This window comes from Dipodomys spectabilis, unplaced genomic scaffold, assembly GCF_019054845.1.
Source record: "Dipodomys spectabilis isolate Male_0828 unplaced genomic scaffold, ASM1905484v1 ptg000089l, whole genome shotgun sequence".
NCBI lineage: Eukaryota > Metazoa > Chordata > Mammalia > Rodentia > Heteromyidae > Dipodomys > Dipodomys spectabilis.
The window spans coordinates 2,873,541-2,894,627 of NW_024870766.1; the positions used below are offsets into that span (position 1 = coordinate 2,873,541).

The 21,087-nt window shown below is 37.2% G+C and overlaps 1 protein-coding gene across 1 annotated transcript in view; it reads left to right on the forward strand.

Annotated features, from left to right (window-relative positions):
- Window positions 1–20,018, forward strand: part of Calcr (calcitonin receptor) — a 35,268-nt gene extending 15,250 nt beyond the window's left edge. The window contains exons 6-12 of the mRNA XM_042684689.1: window positions 1,287–1,413; window positions 6,910–7,063; window positions 10,148–10,208; window positions 10,288–10,354; window positions 11,929–12,147; window positions 14,247–14,288; window positions 18,058–20,018. Coding sequence (XP_042540623.1) covers window positions 1,287–1,413; window positions 6,910–7,063; window positions 10,148–10,208; window positions 10,288–10,354; window positions 11,929–12,147; window positions 14,247–14,288; window positions 18,058–18,291 — 904 coding nt within the window. The 3' untranslated portion in view covers window positions 18,292–20,018. The remainder of the gene's footprint in view (window positions 1–1,286; window positions 1,414–6,909; window positions 7,064–10,147; window positions 10,209–10,287; window positions 10,355–11,928; window positions 12,148–14,246; window positions 14,289–18,057) is intronic.
- Window positions 20,019–21,087: the final 1,069 nt, after the last annotated feature.

A 21,087-nucleotide genomic window follows, 5' to 3' on the forward strand; every position in this document is an offset into this window, starting at 1 on the left:
TGAGATGTTAGCTTGCTCCACTTGAGAGCTTCTGCCTCATTCATAATTATGCCATTGAAATCTCACTCTGAAGCCTGCAGAGCTCTCCACATGTGCCTCACAGGGTCAATTAGAAGGAGCAACCCTTCAGACACCCGCAAGCCAGTTGACTAAGCAGACACAGAGGAATTTGATGTTACTGAATGCACAGGATGCTATAGAATAGCCCAGTAATTCACTAAAAATCTGAAATATGTGTTAAAGTGAAATCATTACAGATTACCCCCAATTTAAATGTGCTTATACTTTGGCAAGACTAGGTAACCCTAACACAAATAAGAATCGTGCTCCCTGTACCACTGGATAATTGATGTAGAAGTAATATATAAAATCTTTGTTATCTTAAATTTAAAAATTGAGTTGGGGAAGTGATATTGATCAAAATGCCATTGTATTCATAACTTGTTAAATGGCAACTTGTATGTACAACTAACAGGATAATAAAAAATTGAATTTCTATACCTTCTGCAACTTGAGCAAAATAGGTGTGTAATTTGAATAGTAGCAAAGTCAGTACTAATGACCTAAGCTATTCTTTCTGCCATCTCCTGCCTGATGTGCCAAGTGTTTTTTCACACAACTCTTATCAAGCTCAGTAGACTTTCCACATGAAGCACACTGCAAAACCTAACCATGTCTCCTCGAAGAACCCTTCCCTTAATTAATTCTACATTTGTATGACTTAAAGGGATTTTAGCACCTACTTTCACTTTTTTTATGAAGCCATCTTGAACACTGAATTCTATACGCCTCTATGACTGAAAAAAAAAAAAAAGGTTTTTAATGTTCTGTTTAAAAGTCAGGCTCGGCACTGGTGGCTCACTCTTGGAGGATGAGATCTGAGGACTGAAGTTCAAAGCCAGCATGGGCAGGAAAATGTGTGAGACTCTTACCTCCATAACCACCAGGAAACCAGAAGTGGTGCTGTGGCTCAAAATGGTAGAGTACTAACCTTGAGCAAAAAGAACTCAGGAGCCCAGGGCCCTGAGTTCAAGCCTCACAACCAACAAAAAATAAATAAATTAGATGATAGACGACAGACAGACAGACAGACAGATAGGCAGAGAGATAACTCAAGAAGAAATGTCTTAAAGATGAGACCCATGTTACATCTTGCATGTGGATGTATATGTATATTTTCTTAATCTGTTGCTAAGGAAAACACGAAAAATACCACTAAATAATTTCTTCCTAGAAATGTCAACATTGTGGTGTCATGTAATGTTTTATGTTACTTTGTCTTCCAGGAGTCTTGCATGCCAGAGGGTTACACTGCACAAGAACATGTTTCTTACCTACATTCTGAATTCGATAATTATCATCATCCACCTGGTTGAAGTCGTACCCAATGGAGAGCTGGTGCGAAGGGATCCGGTTAGCTCGCATGATTTTGTGTTTAATTTTATTTTTGAGAGCATCATACTTCAGTACATATTTCCTTTTTATTTACATATACTATTTGTACAAAGGGGTTTCACTATGACATTTCCATATATATATTGATCACATTTGCATGTCCCCTCTCTATTTCTCTCTTATCCCTACTCCATCTCAATAACTTTAATAGGCTATTTTCTTAAATCTATACAATGTCCTTCAATCATATTTATCGTCCCAAATATCTTTATCTCAAAAAATCCACACATATTTTCTTTCCATCTCTTTAATAAGTCTACCTTTCTTATTCTTAATAACAAATCATTTTTCTATATAACTGGCCTGTACTTCAATTGGTTGATTCAAAAACAGTTTAAGTATATAACTATTTATGATATTTCATAAGAAATGACCAACATTTGATCAATTTTTGTTCTGAAACATCGACAAATCTATATTTTCTTTTTCTTTCTTTTTTTTTTTGGTCCAGTCGTGGGCCTGGGCGCTGTCTCTCAGCTCTTCAGCTCAAGACTAGCCCTCTACCACTTGAGCCACAGCGCCACTTCCGGCTTTTTTCTTTTTGCTTATGTGGTGCTGAGGAATCGAACCCAGGGCCTCAGGCCTGCAAGGCAAGCGCTCTACCACTGAGCCACCTTCCCAGCCCCCCAAGTCTATATTTTCATCCTAATGCAAATGCACGAACAATCCGCTCACGAGTGCCTCCACTGTAGGCCTAAAGAGACAAGAGGAGGGAAAGATGAAGGAACCCAAAGACAGAGAAGTGGTATGGGGTAGGCTGACATTCAGAAACTCAGGACTGCTGTCTCCAGATGCAACCAACCTGTGGTAACCCCATGGAATAGATCGGGAATAAATACCCTTCCTTTGCTTACTTTCAGCTCTCCATTAGCTGAGCTCACCCAGAAACTAGAGGGCAAAGAAGCCCCTGATGGAGACATACACATGTATTCCTCTGGGCCCAGGGTGGTGAGAAACAGGATGGAGAAGGCGTCCGGTGGCACAAACAGAAGCTGCTAGCACATGGGGAATGCCAGGGGATATTTTCATTTTCATTTCTCTGCTTAAATGCAAGCATCTGTAGATAGCCTCATCTTTCAAAACTGACATTTGACAGTTCTGCCAACCCAGTGACAAAAATGTATGAAATCTGCCCAGAGCATGCATCCTGCTTGACAGTGGCATAGCATGGGAAAGCAGCTTAATTAGGCTTCTAATGAATCCAGAGTGTTAATCATTTTTTGTAGTATGAATATATCCAGAAAGGCATTATGATCCATCTTTTTAAACCATGGCATCTGCTACTGGAGACAAAGTCCTGTTTTAGCTGAAAAAAAATGTGACCAAATGGATTTACCTTGATGCGTTTTCTTTTTTAGTGCCATCAAATTTAAATAAAAATGCATCTCACTTAATTTAATCCTTACAAAGCCCCACTTGGAAATAGGTATTATCTGGAAGCTGGAAAAGTAGTCTTATGAAGCTGGAAAGAAGTCTTAGTGAAGGCAAGATTTCCCCCTACTGAATATATAGATACAGAGTTCAAACACAGACCTATTTCATACAAGTTATCTCTCTTTTCTATAGTACATGGTATTCTTGACTTTATTTATTTCCTTGGGTACATATCTATATATATAATTATTAGTATTTAATATAATAAATATATTATAAGCATTAAATATATAATAAACCTATAAATATATATGTCCTTCAAGACATGGGATCAGCCATTACAAAGCAGTGATTTTCCATAATTGGACATACAAGTACAGTTTTGATGAAGCTGAGCTTCCATTCAGATTAAAAGAGAGAGAAGCAATTCACTAGGCATCTCCCAAAATAGAATAGTCAAAATTTCTCACTTTTCATTTCCCATGGAGGGAGAGTGGAAACGCTGAGGTAGGAGATAAGCTAGCGAAGGACACTTCTGTTATTGGATAACCAACCATGTCAACATGAGAGCGATATTCAAATTACAAATTAAATTTTTTTCACAATTAAACTTTTCCTCTCTGTCTTTTGGGAGTCTCATCCCTTTATGTCATGTTTCCAGCCTCTCCTCAAATGTAACTGGAAATGGGCATTTTTCCCTATTGTGAGATTGTGCTAATCTTTATCTTCATGAAATAATTATGAAGTCTGGCTCTTTTTTCTGAGTTCACTACTAAATTACAGAAACTGCTTCACCTCATCTGGCCATCAGAGTAACAAAACAGTCATTAGGCTGACGTGAATGGCTATTATTTGAGGAAAATAACTATTTTAATTTTTTATTATCTCTAAGTAGTCTGTCTTTGGTCATACCACCCTGAATACTCTTGATCTCATCTGAAAATATCTATTCATCACATCTCCTCCATCATCTTTCAGAATGAGCTGAGCCTCCCATAAAACTTTCCTTGTCTCACAACCATAAATGTGGGATTCATTCATGTTTTAATCTATTTTGAATTGTGATTTTTTTTTCATGAAAAAGGAAAAAATAATTGGATATTTTTTTCTCCCTCTGTATATCTAAAAACAAAACCTCCTTTCCTCCCAGGCTCTATACAATGAGAATGGGCCTTCAGTAGCAACCCACTTCTGTCTAAATGGAGCCACATCACAGTGTGAGAACCCACTGTGTGTGCTCCCACAGGCCCAATTGTCTGTTTTCTCCATAAGACAAAACATGGGAGCACGTGTCTGTCACACAGCACATGTAAGTAGTACAGGCCAAAACTCAGTGCAGTGAAAAAAACGAATTCATGCTTGTGAACTGTGAAGCATATAGAAACTAGGACATTTGTCTTTTAGTACTTTCTCTGAACCCATTTTCCAATGATAGTTTTATTAAATGGCTTAACTTTCTATATTTAAAAGTAAACATGTGAGTTGTCTCTCTAGGAAAGCAAAATTGGTTCAAGAAAAGCAACAATGAGCTCTCAAGTAGACATGTTTTATACATTGCTCATCCTTGAAATTGTTTACTGTCTCTAAGAGATACACAATGAAAATTTTGTATTCTTACTGTGAAAATGGATCTTTCATAAATGCATTCATAGAAGCCCAATTTCTTAACTATCTTTTTCCCAGTCAAGTGTTACTTAAGTGGATTGCAGTTGGAACAATAATAGGTATCAAGAAAGAAGACATTTTCTTTATTGTCGTATATTTGAATATATTGGGAATGAACAAGAACTCAGGTTTAACTGCTTGTCTCAAGCTCTATCTTTCTTAGGAGTACTTTTCTTCTTTTTAAGAGACAGACATAACAGTATCCAAAAGTTGAGATTCGTGTGATCAGCATTGTTAAATCATATGCAGAATTATGTACTTAAGGTTACTTCAAATGAATAATTTGAAACATTGCTTTCAAATAATTCTGGAAAGCATATATAGAAGCACTCAGTCTATTTTTGATGATTCAAGTATATGGCTTTTTGAAAAGAAAAATAGAATTACTAATTTTAAAGATGTTTACCCTTTTAAGAAAACTATAGGCAAAGATGTAGAGTTTTATTTTGTTTTGTTTTTAATTTTTTAATTTAATTTTATTGTCTAGGTGATGTACATATGTAAAGCAATGAGTATTGTTTTTAAATTTTGACCCAATCACTGAATCAGTAAAGAAGACACACAAAGATTGTCTATACAACACTAAATGGAATAATTTTCAGAAAGTTATGTTTTGGAGAGATGCTGAGTAATCCAAAATATTAGTACACTACTCTTAGAAGGTTTTAATTTTACTGTGAAGAGAGAGACAGAGACAGAGAGAAAATGGAGTGTTCTTGCTCAGTGATGAATCTCTGGATTTGTAGTCACGTCACCAAAGTAGTTTCTTCCCTCTGAAATGTTTGAGTATGCATGTTCTCTTATAGGAATTATATTCTTTCACATTTTTCTATTTTGTTCTTTTTGAAAGTTAAATTCAAAATAACTCATGGGAGCCAGGTGCCAGTGGCTCACGCCTGTAATCAAGCCTAGCTACTCAGGAGTGTGAGATCTGAAGATAGTGGTTCAAAGCCAGCCAGGGCAGGAAAGTCTGTGAGACTCTTATCTCCAATAAATCACTAGAAAACTGAAGTGGCGCTGTGGCTCAAGTGGTAGAGCGCTCGCCTTGAGCTAAAGAGCACAAGGACAGTGCCCAGGCCCAGAGTTCAAGCCCCATGACCAACAACAACAACAAAAAGGGCATAAATAAGGATTAAATAGATCTCAGCTTATTGAGTGATGTGAAAATTTCCCCTTGTCATTGTGTCATTTGAATACTTCATTTCTATTAATATCTACAGTTCCATTTATTTTATCTGTTCATTTGATTATCTCCATGTAGAGCTGAGAGGCAGAATTAAAAGCATTTTTCTTTCTTCATCTAAAGGAAGCTGGCAAAATATTTCTCATTTTTTACAAGGAAATATCTCTTAAATTTTAACTTTCCAAGCATATATATCTCCAGTAACTAAAGAGACAAGAGAGATACTCACTGAAGTCTCTTTATTTTAATCCAATACTGTCATAAAAAAATTTAAAGCCAATAATAATGAGGCACTTGTATTGCTGTGCATTGGTCTGTATTGCATCCCCAGATGCAAAAGTTTGAAGAAGAATGCTTGGCAGAGCTCATTAATGTGTTCAACTTTGGTTGAATATGCTTATCTACTCTTCTTTTGTTTGTCCATAAATTAAGTAGTTTATTTAATGTTAAGAGCATAGCCCCTACTAGTTGGGTTCAGTTGTTTTTCCTCTGACTTAAGTGTTAGGTTTTGCTACCTACTGTAAAGTTGGCTAGACATTTTCCCTTCTGTAGAAGCCATGCATGGTGACACTTTCTTGTTTCTGTATCTGTCTCCCCATCAAAAGATCCCTATGTCTGCATTGTATTTTATCTTTGCAGTACTTAAATATATCCTAGGATTAAACACCATAAACAAGTAAAATTTCCATATGTGAAATCCCAAAATATGTTAAGTAATGAAGTATGCTACTTGAAAGGCATCTTTTCTAGTATGCTACTTTGAAGGATGATGGTCCAGAGCCATCCAGGTGATATCTCCATCTCAACCAAGCTAGGAGTAATATGTGTGTGTGTAGACCAGTTGTGTTAGAGTTATAACTAAGAGGGTCACAGGAAAAATCATGAGATCCTATCTGAAAGATAACTGAGCCACAAAAGGGGGCCATAGGTGTGATTCAAATGGTAGAGAACCTACCTAGCAAGTGGCAAGGTCCTAGGTTCAAACCCAAGGGCTGCCAAAGAAAGAAAGATGTCTTGGATAAGTACCCAGGATATAACAGAGAAAGAACACTTTTGTAGGCTTGGCTTCTACTGGTATAAATCTGTACCCAACCACTGATTTGTGGGTACAGAGGGTGCCAATGTTGACAGAGTCTTAGAGAAACTGCTAAATGAAGATACTTTGTCTCCTGTTTACATTTATCCTTGGGTCACTAATGGACCTCTATTGATGTCTTCATTCTTTCTGATAGGTGACCTGCAAGATTTTGCACTTCTTCCACCAGTATATGATGGCCTGCAACTACTTCTGGATGCTGTGTGAAGGGATCTATCTCCATACTCTCATCGTGGTGGCTGTGTTCGCTAACAGTCAGCGCATGCTCTGGTATTACCTCCTTGGCTGGGGTACGTATTTCTTCCAACTGAGTTTGGAGCCCTCTTCATCTGTATTTACGTATTTATATTGTCTTGTAGTCTTGGTCTCAAAGAACAGAGTGGAAGAGTGTCTTGAGGACATAAACTAAGTCATGGATGGATGGAACACATATCCTGATGGAGCAGAGTGCTGACTAGACCCCCTGTTACTTTATCACACATTTGCAGAGCGCTTCCTCAGCCTCTTTCTGTCCGTCATCAACAGGACTCCTCCAGTGAAAAATCAGACAACGGAGTCCAACTGAGAAGCAAGCAGAATCACAAAGGTCTTCAAGTAGCTTGGGCCCAACATCATAGTATAGACTATGACTGTCAAAAGCATAACACCAGTTAGGTCTGTCCTAACTAAAGTACAGTAAATGTCTTTCAGAACTCTCTAGAATTTCTCCCCTCCTCCAAGGATCTGAAAAATCCATTCCCTTTGGAGGAAAGATGAGACAGTAAGAAGGAAACATAATTAGGACAGAAACACACACTACTTTATGCCCCCCCTCCCAAAAAAAAAGTTATTCGCTCCTAAATTACATCCCAGAAGGAGAATCTCATGGGCCTTCGTCACTGATCATCGAGCTGAAGGCTTTCCTTACAAACTGCTCTGGTAGAGTGGCTGTAGATCTCAGAGCAGAGGCTACAAATGACCTTCAGCTTGGTCTACCCATTTCTTTTTGAACAGTGTCACCTCTTCCCTCATTTTCTCTCAGTTTTTTTTCCCTCCTGATGCCCTTCCCCCACAAGTTGTATAGTTCACCTTCAACATAGTGTCTAGTGAGTATCATTGCTGCATTAGTTCACCCTTTGTCCCTCCATGTGTGTTCCCCCTTACCCTCCACAAAACAGATAAACTTATATACGAGACCAAAAGTACAGAATCAAAAACAGGGACAAAGGGAAAGGGAAAAAAACAAAACCTAAACAAAAAGTAAAATAACTAAAAAACCTCTTCTTTCCATTTCTTGGACTTCTTTTCAATAACTATCATTTTATATGATCACATGCACATAGCTATTAAACTTTTGTGATCCTCTCCTAAGAATATCCTCCTTTGGTCTCACTGTGTGAATATTTACAGTCCTGTTTAATTTGTCATGTTCAAGTGTAATTTTTTGTCTTTTACCCTCATTGTGTTATTTTGAAGACTTATAGGCACATTCTAATTACTAAAACCATGCAACCAATGTTTCTTTGGGACTAGTTATTTCACTTAATATAATTTTTTTCCAAGTCTTTCCATTTCCTTACAAACGGATACAGTGAGGAAGGAATATTTGGTTAGGAAGGAAAAGGATGCAGGGCTTTTTTTTTAAAAAAAAATCAGATATTTCATTGAAAATCTAAACAACAAGCACTGTTACCAACTTTACAGAAATGTGCCTTGGGAAGTCTATACAATAGACATTTTCATGATCTGTATATCTGTGCTGCCCCTATGTAAGACTGTCTTTTTCTGTTATGCCCATTTTAATCAAAGATATTGCTAAAACCCAGTAGGCTGTCCCTATAATAGTGGAGCAGAGCTACAGGTGTGTGAAAGGCTTCATAATTGAAATGATGACGCTACCACATTTTAGTTGCCAGTAACAGAATCTGAAAAATGACTCAACACACACACACACACACACACACACACACACACACAAAAACCTTCTGTCAAATCTAGTTTATTACCACTAAGAAAAAATTTATAACCTATTTCTTAAACCAGTTTTGACTATTCAAAATCATCTATCACACTCAGAAAATTTTCCATTGGGAAAAGTCCTTTCATAGACTTTAACATTGAACAAACAGCATTATTTTCCCTTTTATAAGAATCTTGTTTTTCTTGTCATTATCTTTGGGGGCTGGGATAGGTTGTTACAAATCTCATGATCGGGAGAAAGAAAGCAAGAAGGAAGAAAAAACAAAACATAGGCAAAGAACTCCAGGAGTTAGATGTGGGGGTCTGTACCCTCCTCTCTATTCACTAGAGAGCATACATTACCTCTCTACAGAATGAGCAGGTAGGATTCAGATTTCCATATGCCTCTTTTGCTAATTCTGAAATGTGTGGTTCAGAATAAATCCAGGGTGAGTTTTTGCTCAGATGAAGAAATTGCATATTAGAACTGCTGTGAATAACACAATCCTTTTGAGTAAATAGTTCAACTAAAAATTATTTCAGGTCAAACATTTAATCAATAGTCCTATAGCATCATATCTTTCATAGGTTTGAAAAGTGAGGCTTTATGCATATAGATCACAGAAGGTGAAAGTCGATAGGCTTAATTCTCACCTGAGACACATTTTTTTAATCTGATGAAAATAAAAAGTATCTTAATGTAACTAGATACATATGAGTTCCCCCAAAAAGATGCTTTTAAGGAAGATTCCAACTTTATATTTACAGAATAAAATTTATTTTAAAAAGGTGATTTGTCAAAATGTTGTCGGAATGACCTCTGTTGTTCCACTGGTAAATTCAACGATGGTTTCACTAGTACTCTGTGTTTAGCTGGGAAAATGAATACAACACTGCTTCCAAGAATGAGCTGCAGACAGAAAACAGAGTAGAAAATACACTGGCTTCCTTAAAGTATATGTGTAAAACTATACAGGATTAATGCCCATGCTATAAGCATACAGAAAAATGAAATATATAGAAGGAAGGTATAAGATTAATGATATCACCATAGTTTCAGGGTGTCCCAATGTCTCTCCATAGGAGTCTAGTTCGCTCCCAATGAAGAAATTTCTGGTTTCAGTTAATAGTCTTCATGAAAATCGAGATCATAAACATAACAATGGTAATGAAAGTCATAAAGGAAGTTATCATGTAACTACTAAACTAGGTAACTAGTGAAAGGCTCTTAATTATCTGAATTATCTTAACCAAATTCTCTGAAGTATCTGGTTGTCTAACCAAAGTTCTGGCTTGACTAAAGTCAACTTTTACATAGACCTCATAGAAGATAACTTGCCACAGTTTTGGGCAAGGATGCTAGCTTATTCCAAGCAAGGATAACTAGAAGTTATGACCTAATCCCCAAGTGTAATTTGTATGTTTCTCTTTTTTAGGGTTTCCACTGGTGCCTACCATTATCCATGCCATTACTAGAGCTCTGTACTTCAATGACAAGTAAGTATTATGATCATTTTATTCATTTTATTCATAAATGAAATGCATTTGTATTGAGTGTCGCCTCCGTCGTTTTCAGCTGCTGGCTGAGTGTGGATACCCATCTGCTGTACATCATCCATGGCCCTGTCATGGCAGCATTGGTGGTAAGAACTGGTGTTTCAATCCTTTAGTAACAATATTATTTCTTTGTTGGGAATGTTGTAAATATACTGTATATATGTAGTACATATGTGAAAAATTCAGAGTGAAACCAATTTGATAATACTCTAGAATAAGAAAATCCATATTTTTCAACAAGTGTCTTTTGCTTTCTTTATGGAGGGAGAGGTTACATCAGTTTATTTGCATACACACCATGACAGCAGTATATCATATTATGAAACTTTTCTACAGCTATACTCTCCTAGATAAATGTGAAAAACACTTTCTTTATTGCTGAAAAAGAAAGTGAAATGCCATTGCGTATATTAACTCCTGTCTATACTATACGAAGCAAAAACATTTTTACTTCATAATTGATACAAGAGCCATTGTCATAACAACTACTGATCACACACATAAAGTATTTCAGGCATTACATAAATATTGTCATACTGTTTCTAACAGCTACCCTCTAAATTAGATACATGGAAATGAACCCAAAATAGAGTAATCCCACTCAAAATTGTATGAATAATAGATGACCATTAGGTAAATACCTTCATGAGCTTGAGGTACGAAAAGATTTCTAAAGCAGTCTACAAAGAACACTTAAGAAAGCGGTTCATAAATTGCCTATAGGAAAATTATGACTGTTTAGAGTGAAGAGGATTTTCAATATTCCTAGAAAAACAATAAATTTATTTAAAAAGGGTTTCAACCTCCTTAGCCATCAAAGCAATGCAGATTAAATAGCAATGAGTTGACACCACACCCCAACCAGCATAGATAACACTAAAAGTGATGGCCAAGGATTAGCAATGGTGCAGAGCAACTGTAACTCCTGTGTACTACTGGAGGGAATATGAAAGAGAGCCATCTGGCCAGTCCTTACCAAGATAAACCTGCTCTTACTGTAGGAATTGGTGAGTCTGTGCCTAGGTATTTATACTACACTAGATGGAGACAGGGTCATAGTGTACCTTATATCCTCTTTGGAGTGGTTGCTATACAGAGAGATATATTTGTAAACTAAACTTCTCAAATGTATGATTGAAATCTGCATTTCATTTCATGTAAATTATATTTCAATGAAGTTACTTTTAAAAATATTATTTATAAGAAAGCTGGGCTAGCTGCTGTCTCTACTACATAGGAATGTTCAAGATAAAATTCTCAGTCCTTATTTCACTTTCAGGTCAATAGTCCTGGCTAAGGGCAAGTCTTAATAACGAAAACACAAACTGGCATGAGCTGGCAAGTGTTGTTGTAACTCTCCTTCATAAAAATTATAAACATCTAAATAAAGAATAAATTAGAGTTGAACCTACTCTAGTTACATGTAGAGGAAACAGTTTCCCTTTTAGGAAAAGAAGGGAAACATTGAAACCAAACCTGAAAAGGGTCTTCAGTTACACGGAAGCCTCCAGATCCTGTCTGATGCTTCCCATCAGACAATCTTTTACATTGTGTATGGGTGACATCTACTCTCCTGTTTGTCAAACAGGAATCGAAGACCATAGGTATCCTTAATTACCACTTGTCAAAATAATTTGCTCATAATGTCATATTGTTACAGGTCAATTTCTTCTTTCTGCTGAACATTGTCCGGGTGCTTGTGACCAAGATGAGGCAAACCCATGAGGCAGAATCTTACATGTACCTGAAGGCTGTGAAGGCCACCATGATCCTGGTGCCCCTGCTGGGAATCCAGTTCGTTGTCTTTCCCTGGAGGCCCTCCAACAAGCTGCTTGGGAAGATATATGATTACCTCATGCACTCTCTGATTCATTTCCAGGTAAGGAAGCCAAGGACTTATTCACCAAGTTGACCTATCTAATTCAAAAGCCTGTGATCTTTTTTTTCTTTTTTTTTAATTGTAAAGATACTGTACAGAGGGGTTACAGTTATATGAGTAAGGTAATGAGTACATTTCCTATGGAGCATTGTTACCCCCTCCTTTATTTTCCCCTACTATCCCTTACCTCCCACCTCCACAACTCCCCCCACTCAAGTTGTAAAGTTTGTTTTCAACATAGTGTCTTGTACATCTCATGTTACAATGGGTCAACCTGTATCCTTGTTTCAGCATTTTGTTATTTCCCTTCCCCTCTCCAAATTAGAAAAATTTATGTACAAGATGCAGGACACCAGAATCAAATACAGTGACAACAGGGGTTATACCATGGGGGAAGAACATACAAAAGAAATTTTAAAAATCACATAGTACATTAAAAACAACAGCAACAAAAAAAAAAACCTCTTGTGTCCCTATCTTGGAGTTCATTTTGCTTAGCACCATCTTATATGGTCATATGTACATAGCTTTTGACCTTTTCTGCTTATCTGGTAAAATTATCTTAGATGTATACTAGTTATTGCAAATAAGAGAAGCCATGGGACCTATGTTTCTGTGGGCCTGGCTTACTTCACTTAATAGAATTTTTTTCAAGTCTTTTCATTTCCTAACAAATGGGCAGTGTCATTCTTTCTGATGGAGGCATAGAATTCCATTGTGTGTGTGTGTGTGTGTGTGTGTGTGTGTGTGTGTGTGTGTGTGTGTGTGCGCGCGCGCGCACGTATGTACACACACACACACACACACACACACACACACACACACACACATATATACCACATTTTCTTGATTCATTCATTTACTGAGGGGCATCTGGCTTGGTTCCATATCTTAGCTATGGTGAATAATCCTGCCATAAACATAGTTGTGCTGTAGCTTTAGTATGGCCTTGTTTGTGATCATTTGGTTAGATGCGTAGAAGTAGGATTTAAAGACTGTGATCTTAAATGTCATGACACAGTCTTCAACCCGACAGACCCAACCAAAATTCTGAAGGAAATTGGGTTCTTCAAGGCACTTACTTGTGCTGTTTCTTTATCTCAGGACCCTCATTGGCTCCACCCAGGCAGAGCTAGCACATCAAAAGAATGGTCAGATCTTCCTGTCATAAATTATTGTGACTCTGGAGTAACAAGATGCAATGCATTTGCACAGAACTTCCCATACTTCCTGCTCTGTCCTCCTTCATCTGTCAGCCAAATGTCAGGATCTACAACAACTCAGTGAATATAAAGAATAGTTGTGCCTGAATCTCTCCTCATATAGGAGAGAATCGTTTCATGGGCTGTCCTGAGCTGCGCAGACTCCATCACATTGGAGAAGAGGATGTCTGCCCTTGTCCGTTCACCTGAAAGCTTTGTCCGAGATCAGATCTCACAGCTAGGATTTTTGAGAACAGGATAGGGTCTGAGGGGCAAGGCTCCATTATCATTTGGGAAAGATTCCTCTACAGGCTCTTAGACAAAAGTTTTCCTGTCTCAATTATAAATTTCAAATTAAATTTCACTTTTTTTACTGCCAAAATTATTCATTTGAGGAGGATACCAGCATTAATTGAGCTTAAAAGAAAGTTTAGGTGTTGTTTAAGCTGTTATTTGGGTTATAATTAAAATTTGGGCACAAAGAATCTTTAAAACAGTAGCTAGGACCTCAGAAGTTAACTGTACATATCCTTTTCTCTTATTGGAAAGATGAACATAGAGGTAGCAAAGGTACCAGTCTAATTCACTCTAACAAAACAGAACACAGGCCCACAGCTATGCACTATGACATGTGTGCTTTAAAGATTCACTGAATGCTATAAGATATATTAATCAAATTTACTAGAATTGTCCTGGTTTCTGAACATTGGCAATCCCACAAGAAAATACATTTTTAATTGAATAATTTTGAAGTGTAGCACTGAATAGAAGGTATAATTCTCATGCCGTATGTGCTATTGCAGTCATGAAATGACTCCAGGCAAACTTGATAATCAATTGTGAAACAACACATACACACAAAAACAACTTCAATTCTATTTTTCCTTCTCTTTTTAGGGATTCTTTGTCGCGACTATCTACTGCTTCTGCAACAACGAGGTAGGCAATACTATCACCCATTTATAAAGGAAGGTATTTTATAGTTAACCCAGGGCTTGGTACACATTTCCTTGGATTTTATATCCACAGTTGATCTCATAGAGTTTTATGACTAAGTAGGATTATGTTTTTCCACTACTTCAGATGAAACTTTCCTGTGGATATGTGGTAGAAATGCAGGTAGGAACCAAATAGGCAACTATATTCTTACCATTTTGTTGTATCCTGAGCCAATCAATCCTTCTAGAAGCATAGTTAAAACTCTTCCCATAGAAAAAGACACTATTTCCCTATTCTTTTTTTTTTGTCAGTCGTGGGGCTTGAACTCTGGGCCTGGGCGCTGTCCCTCAGCTCTTCAGCTCAAGGCAAGCGCTCTACCACTTGAGCTACAGCGCCACTTCCGGTTTTCTGGTGGTTTATTGGAGATAGGAGTCTCTCCTGCCCGGGCTGGCTTTGAACCACAATCCTCAGATCTCAGCCTCCTGAGTAGCTAGGATTACAGGCGTGAGCCACCAGCGCCCAGCTTATTTCCCTATTCTTAAGGAAGATCCATTCCCTAGTTGGGACAGAGCCAATATATTATTAGTTTTCACTTATTCACCATCTCCCACACACACACACCTTTTTTTTGGTCAGTCATGAGGCTTGAACTCTGGGTCTGGGCCTGAGGGCTGTCCCACAGCTCTTCTGCTCAAGGCAACTGCTCTACCACTTGAGCCACAGTGCCATTTCCTGTTTTCTTGTGGTTTATTGGAGTTAAGAGTCTCACGAACTTTCCTGCCTGAACCGCAATCCTCAGATCTCAGATCTCAGCCTCCTTAGTAGCTAGTATTATAGGCATGAGCCACTGGCACCCTGCTACCATCCTATTTGAAAATTGCTTGATTCTAGTGTCAAAATACTGCTTCACATTTTGAAAATAATCCTGATGTTAAGTCAAAAATGATGCTCAAATTTAAATATAGATATATGTTGTCTGAATATTCAGATAGGTAAAATCTAGAGATTTACATGGCAAATATTCTTGGAGGTGACAGTACCCTTTCTTCTAAGAAAGTCTTACCTGGGAATTCAATTTTTAAAACCTGAAAGTAGAGCTGCTAGTTGTGATAGCCCCAACCTAGTTGTGATAGCCAAGACTGGAGAGTTTCTGATTCCCAATTAAATTAACTAAACTAACAATGTCTAGTTTTCCTCTCTAAGACCTTTGAGAGAATGGCCTGTACTTTCTCTAGGATTGCATAATTCTAGTGAAAATGTATTTAAATTTAATTCCTATTGATCATTCTATGAGACTTTGTTAAGATACCAATATGTTATTTTCCTATTAGATATATTTTCTAACCATTATCAATTGATGCTTAATATATTTTCTATTCTTTATTTCTTTAGTTAAATAATACTCAGTGAACACCTAAAATAGTTTCCTGCTCTGTGGCCTGTTCAACCTATTGTGCAAGTTTTAATTTTTTCCTCTCTTTGGTAAATTTTATTCCTTCCTCCCCTCATCCAATGCTCATTCCTTCACTCAGCAAAGATATATTGTGCATTTTTTATGGCCAGTGGCTAGATTAGAGGCTTAGGATAGATAAGAAACATTATTATATTGCTAGCTGCTACAGAAATCCCTCCTTTTTTGAGAGTAAAATCTAATCAATGAAAAGGGTTTAAATTATGTTAAGTAGAGTATCACCAGTGAATGCTCTTGCTCTTTGGGTTCTTTCAGGCAGCACATAAAATGAATTTTTTTCATGTGACATAATAACAAAACAAAGCTAATATAAAAATCAAATCTGGATGGGCATGCCTTGAAAAGCACAAGAGGATTTAGTGCATTTGTAAAAATACCACAGAAATGTATTGTACTTTACCTATGATGCTGTCATTGGGAATGTCATACTGAAAGCAAACCCCGAGGTACTCCTAATAATTGAAATGGCTTGAGTTCATTTGATGTATTGTCTCTGTGTTGTTGAGGTTTGTTTTAAAATAAAGAAACCATTTCCATTTTCAATAAGATTCTGCTACTGGAAGAATGGGTCAATGTGACATTTCTAATAATATAGATAGTATACACTATGCCAAATATAATATCACAGCCTCTGGATGTCAAACATCTGGGCCTCAGCTGGGCATTCTGTGTACAAATCTATGTATCACCCTTACAACACTCAGCATAGGCAGAAGTCTCACACTTGAAGGAAGTTATTTCCAGGTGCATGAGATGAAGCTGTGATGGGAATTCTCTCACTGAATATTGTTCTAGCAGAGACCTAGAGGCAAATATGTGAGTTTTACAATGGTGAGATTGAATTTTTCATTTTCATTCTTACTGGTGGTGACTATTTTAGGAAATGGAGGGTTTGTGGGTTAGACTAGAAGCAGGGAAGGAACTGGGAGACATATCAAAACAGGAATCAGAAAATGTCCATGAGAACACACTTAAGTATCAGATATTTTCTACAGTTCTTCTAACATTTTGACACGGACTTTCCATACATATAAATGAATTATTAGGTATCTAAGGGCCTTTTTTCCTGCTTGGTGACGTTGCTGATGAGTTACAGATTGAAGCCAGTTGTAACAGTTACATCTTACACCACCAAACCAGCGCTTCATTTTTCAAACAGCAATAAATCACTTGATAAAATCCAGGGGGAGGGGGAGGGAATGCAAAGTGATTTGTGTTCTTTGCTCTTTTTTAATGTCAGAAATAAATTTATTTATAAATTCAAACTTTTTAATGTTTTACACTAGTATCTATTAATATGTCTGTTGATTTTAAGAAGCAATGAGAGTCTCCCTGGTGGGTTTTGTTGTTTTGTTTTGTTTTGTTTTGAAGAGCACTGATTCAATGTTCTTATTCTTATCACCAAAGCAGCATCAGGTTCAACCTGTGGAGATAATTGCCCTTATTAAATTGTAATTATTGAGATGTCATTTGCTTGCTGCTCAGGGTCTCTTTTATATGTGTGGTTTATAAATTGAAGCAGATTGCCCTCTGCACACAAAAGGATGGGTTATAATTTTAGAATGCAATTAGAGAGGGTTGTGAACTTTCTGTAATAATAACTTTAAAAATTAAAATAGACATCAAGTGCTTTGCCCTCATTCTGTGCTGAGTACTTCAATATACATGGATACTCTAATTAAGGATTATTTTTTAAAGTGACAAGACAAAACAAATGTTTTGTTTCTATTGGGCCCTTTTGAAAACTCATATTAAACTTACTTCTCTGTCTTGGCTAGCTCTAAATATTTACACACACACACACACACACACACACATGCACGCAAATGGTTTCCACCACCTTAACTAAAGTTTTACCTGGCATACCTCATCTCAAGCCATGTGAATAAGAATAAATACACTTTATGGTGATATTATCATAAAGTGTAGAGCTACATGGTTGGAGCATATATTTTCTGAAAAGAATTGAATTTAAAAATTTGCATTGTCATGGATAAATATCAAATAAATGTTTCCTAACCTTCCCCGTGCTGTGGCATGTACTCCATATTATGAAACCACATCAGCTTTCACTCACTGGATTTGAGAGCTGAGGAAAAGTTTTGCCCACAATAGCAAACAGCCTTGTCAGTATTAACTTAGACAAACAACTCCCTTCTCCCACTTGGCACTCTTTTCCCTCCCAGGATGGTACACTTCAAGGCCACAGCATATACAACTCTGCCTCTGAGATCAAAACCCCAGTTTTAATCTCTGATAAACTCCAAGGGTCATGTTCCTAACCTTTTTCTCTTCCAGGTCCAAACCACCGTGAAGCGCCAATGGAACCAATTCAAAATCCAATGGAGCCAGCGCTGGGGAAGACGCCCCGCCAACCGCTCGGCTTCTCGTGCTGCAGCCTCGGCCGAGGCTGGCGACCTCCCTGTTTACATCTGCCATCAGGAGCTGAGGGAGTTGGGGGCCAACAACCATGACCAGGAGGGTGCTGAGATCATTGCATTGAACATCATCGAGCAAGAGTCATCCGCTTGAATGTGAAGCAGGACGCAGCATTTTGAGCACTGAGCCTTCATATCCTGGGGGAAACAGAAGATAGACCGTGCATTTACAGTGATTCCCATCCTCCCAGGAGCTGAGCATATCATTTGTGAAGAATTATTAAGTGAATTTGTCCATAGTACATCTGAAGAAAGTTATTCTTGGTACTATTTGCTTTGGGAGACAGTCTAGGAATGGAGTCTCCCACTGCAACTTGTGAACCCCATCATCTACCCTGGACTGAGAAACACATGTCTTAGTAATGCTAGCAAAGTATCCAAGAAAAATAAAAACGCAATTAAGTTGATCTAGTTCAGATACAGGGTGCTCCTTGTTAATCTTGAGCCATTTCTATCTTTGAAAAAATTCAAACCACTGTCAATATTTGTTTTTCTTTTTAAACTCTGGATTTTGAATCAGACTATTTCTGTATTTGGCTACGAATCTGATTTTTAATCTTTTACTTTAAATCAGTTCTGATGATTCTCACTTGTTTTACCATCCATACAATGTCATCCGCACAAATTATACGGCCTCTGGAAGACATAGTTCTCAAAGATAAGATGGGTAAGAATGTGAAGAAAAGAACTGCATTTGGCAGAGAGATGTAATGCTTTGAATGAAAAGAAATGCAAAGTTGGGTTGCTGGAACTATTCCATGCCCACCTTGGTCTTGGAAAATCCTATCCACTGGGCAGGTTCTAATAGTTGTAAGGAGTCGGTCATAAAGTTGAATGCGCTTTGGTTGTTTACATTTATGAATTGGGAGGTCACAAAGAATCCATCACCAAATTTTCACAAAACTGCCAAAAATGTAATTTTTAGTGGAAGAAAATGCTCTTTAAAGACTTTTCCACTTTCCTAAATGCTAGGGTTTTTAAAAGTAAAACAAGCTGAGGTTTATAAAGCAGATTACCTCTTGTGCCCTTGGGTGCTATCTAGCAGTAGAAGATACATTTGTTTAAGACTGGTAATTAAAAGATCCCATAGAAGTCCATTAACTGCTTTCTACCCAGCTTCAAAGCTTAACAAGATCGTAGGAATATTCAGGATGAATAATTAGAAATTGGTTTATAGTTGATCTCTTGTATTATCAAAACAAGAGAAAAAAGGTTGCCTGCTATTACTTCATGTTAAAATAAAAATAGAGTTTCTCATTAAAACTCAGTGTTACATTTCTACACCTCTCTTTACTTCCCAGCATAAGATCCAAAAACCAAAACCAAAAAAACACAGAAAAAGACCAGTATCATATCTGGCTATGTTGAAACCCTCCAAATCTCATTGTCTTATCCATATCATCTCTATGCTACTGACTTTCAGAAGGGATTTAGTTGTGGAAAGACAACTAAAGAAAACTATGCTGATTCCTGCTGGTTACGTATTTAGTGCACCCAGAGAAAATTAGATTTCTCCAGTAAGATGTATTTTGGATACTACTGCAGTTTAAGTCTTCTTTACTGAGTGCAAGGGAGGAAGAGCAAAGAAGGCATTTTTTTTTCCAATCACAGTGTTACGTAGTGATGTTCCTATTTTTGTTTACAAACTTGGAAAACAGAGTATTCCAGGCAGCTCTCGTACAAATGTGATAATCTATTGCTGAAGTATTTTAAATGTTGTTGTGCTAATGTAGTAGTGACTGACCAGACTCCCGTAGTTCATCATAGTATTGTAAATAGTGCCAACATTGTGTGAACTGCTTCTGCTGTGTACATGTTTAAATCAATACAGAGCATATTAAAAGCAAAATGATGTATATTTGCATATTTTTCTAAAAAAAATACATGGTTCATCTTTCATTCATCCATTCATTGTGTCTGCTACTCATTCATTCCCTGCTTTTATTTCCACCATGAGCTGCTGACATCCCATCTTGCTTGTTCCATAGAAGGAAGAAAGAGAACCCAAAGGTTAGGTTAGAAAACATATGTGAGAAAACTATCAAGAACTTTACCTTTATTAATGTAGCCACCTTTAGTCTTCAATTTGACAATGAACTTCGTGCCACAGCTCTCATATCTGTGATAATGCAAAAACCACTCCCAACCGTCAATCTGTTATTGTGTATGTTTAGAGTAGACAACAAAGAAATCCAGCGAGGAAGTATCAAATTCTCTCACTGTGCATTGTTTTGAGATTGTTGTGGGACCATTCTTGATCTGTCTAGCATTATATCAGATCATTAGAATTGTTACAATTGCCACTTTTTAATGTAGCGAGGGGGGGGGGTGGAGAGAGAGACACTAAGGATGGGTAAAAAGTAACTAAGTATCATTAGAATGCACAAAGGTTCCTGTTGATTTGGAGAGCCAGAAATGGAAAACTGAGGATTAAATGAGAACTAAGATGAGCTAATAAAGGTAAACAGGAGCAATTTGTAAGTACTTCACACTATGTGATAGCATCCAAAATTGTTGCCTCATGAAATCTGGGGAACTTTTTCAGAAATGATACCTAAGGGCTGAATTGTTTCCTAAATGTTCCAGAGTGATACAAATAGATACTATTTTCCCTGTGATCTTGAAGAACAAAAGCCATTTTCCATTATAGCCTAAAACCTAATCCTTCAACAGAATGACTTACATTCAAACAGTCATCTGCCCACCTGCTTTGATTCCTAACTACAAAGTGATTCAAAATAGGCAGAGTACAAATGGATAATATGAATCTCAGAGGAAGAAAAGCTAGTGGAAGAGACATGAAAAATGTTAATAATGGGGCTACGAGAGTTTTCATTCATTCATTCATTCAGCACTCATTGGTTCTGCAGATGTTTCATACACCTTCCAT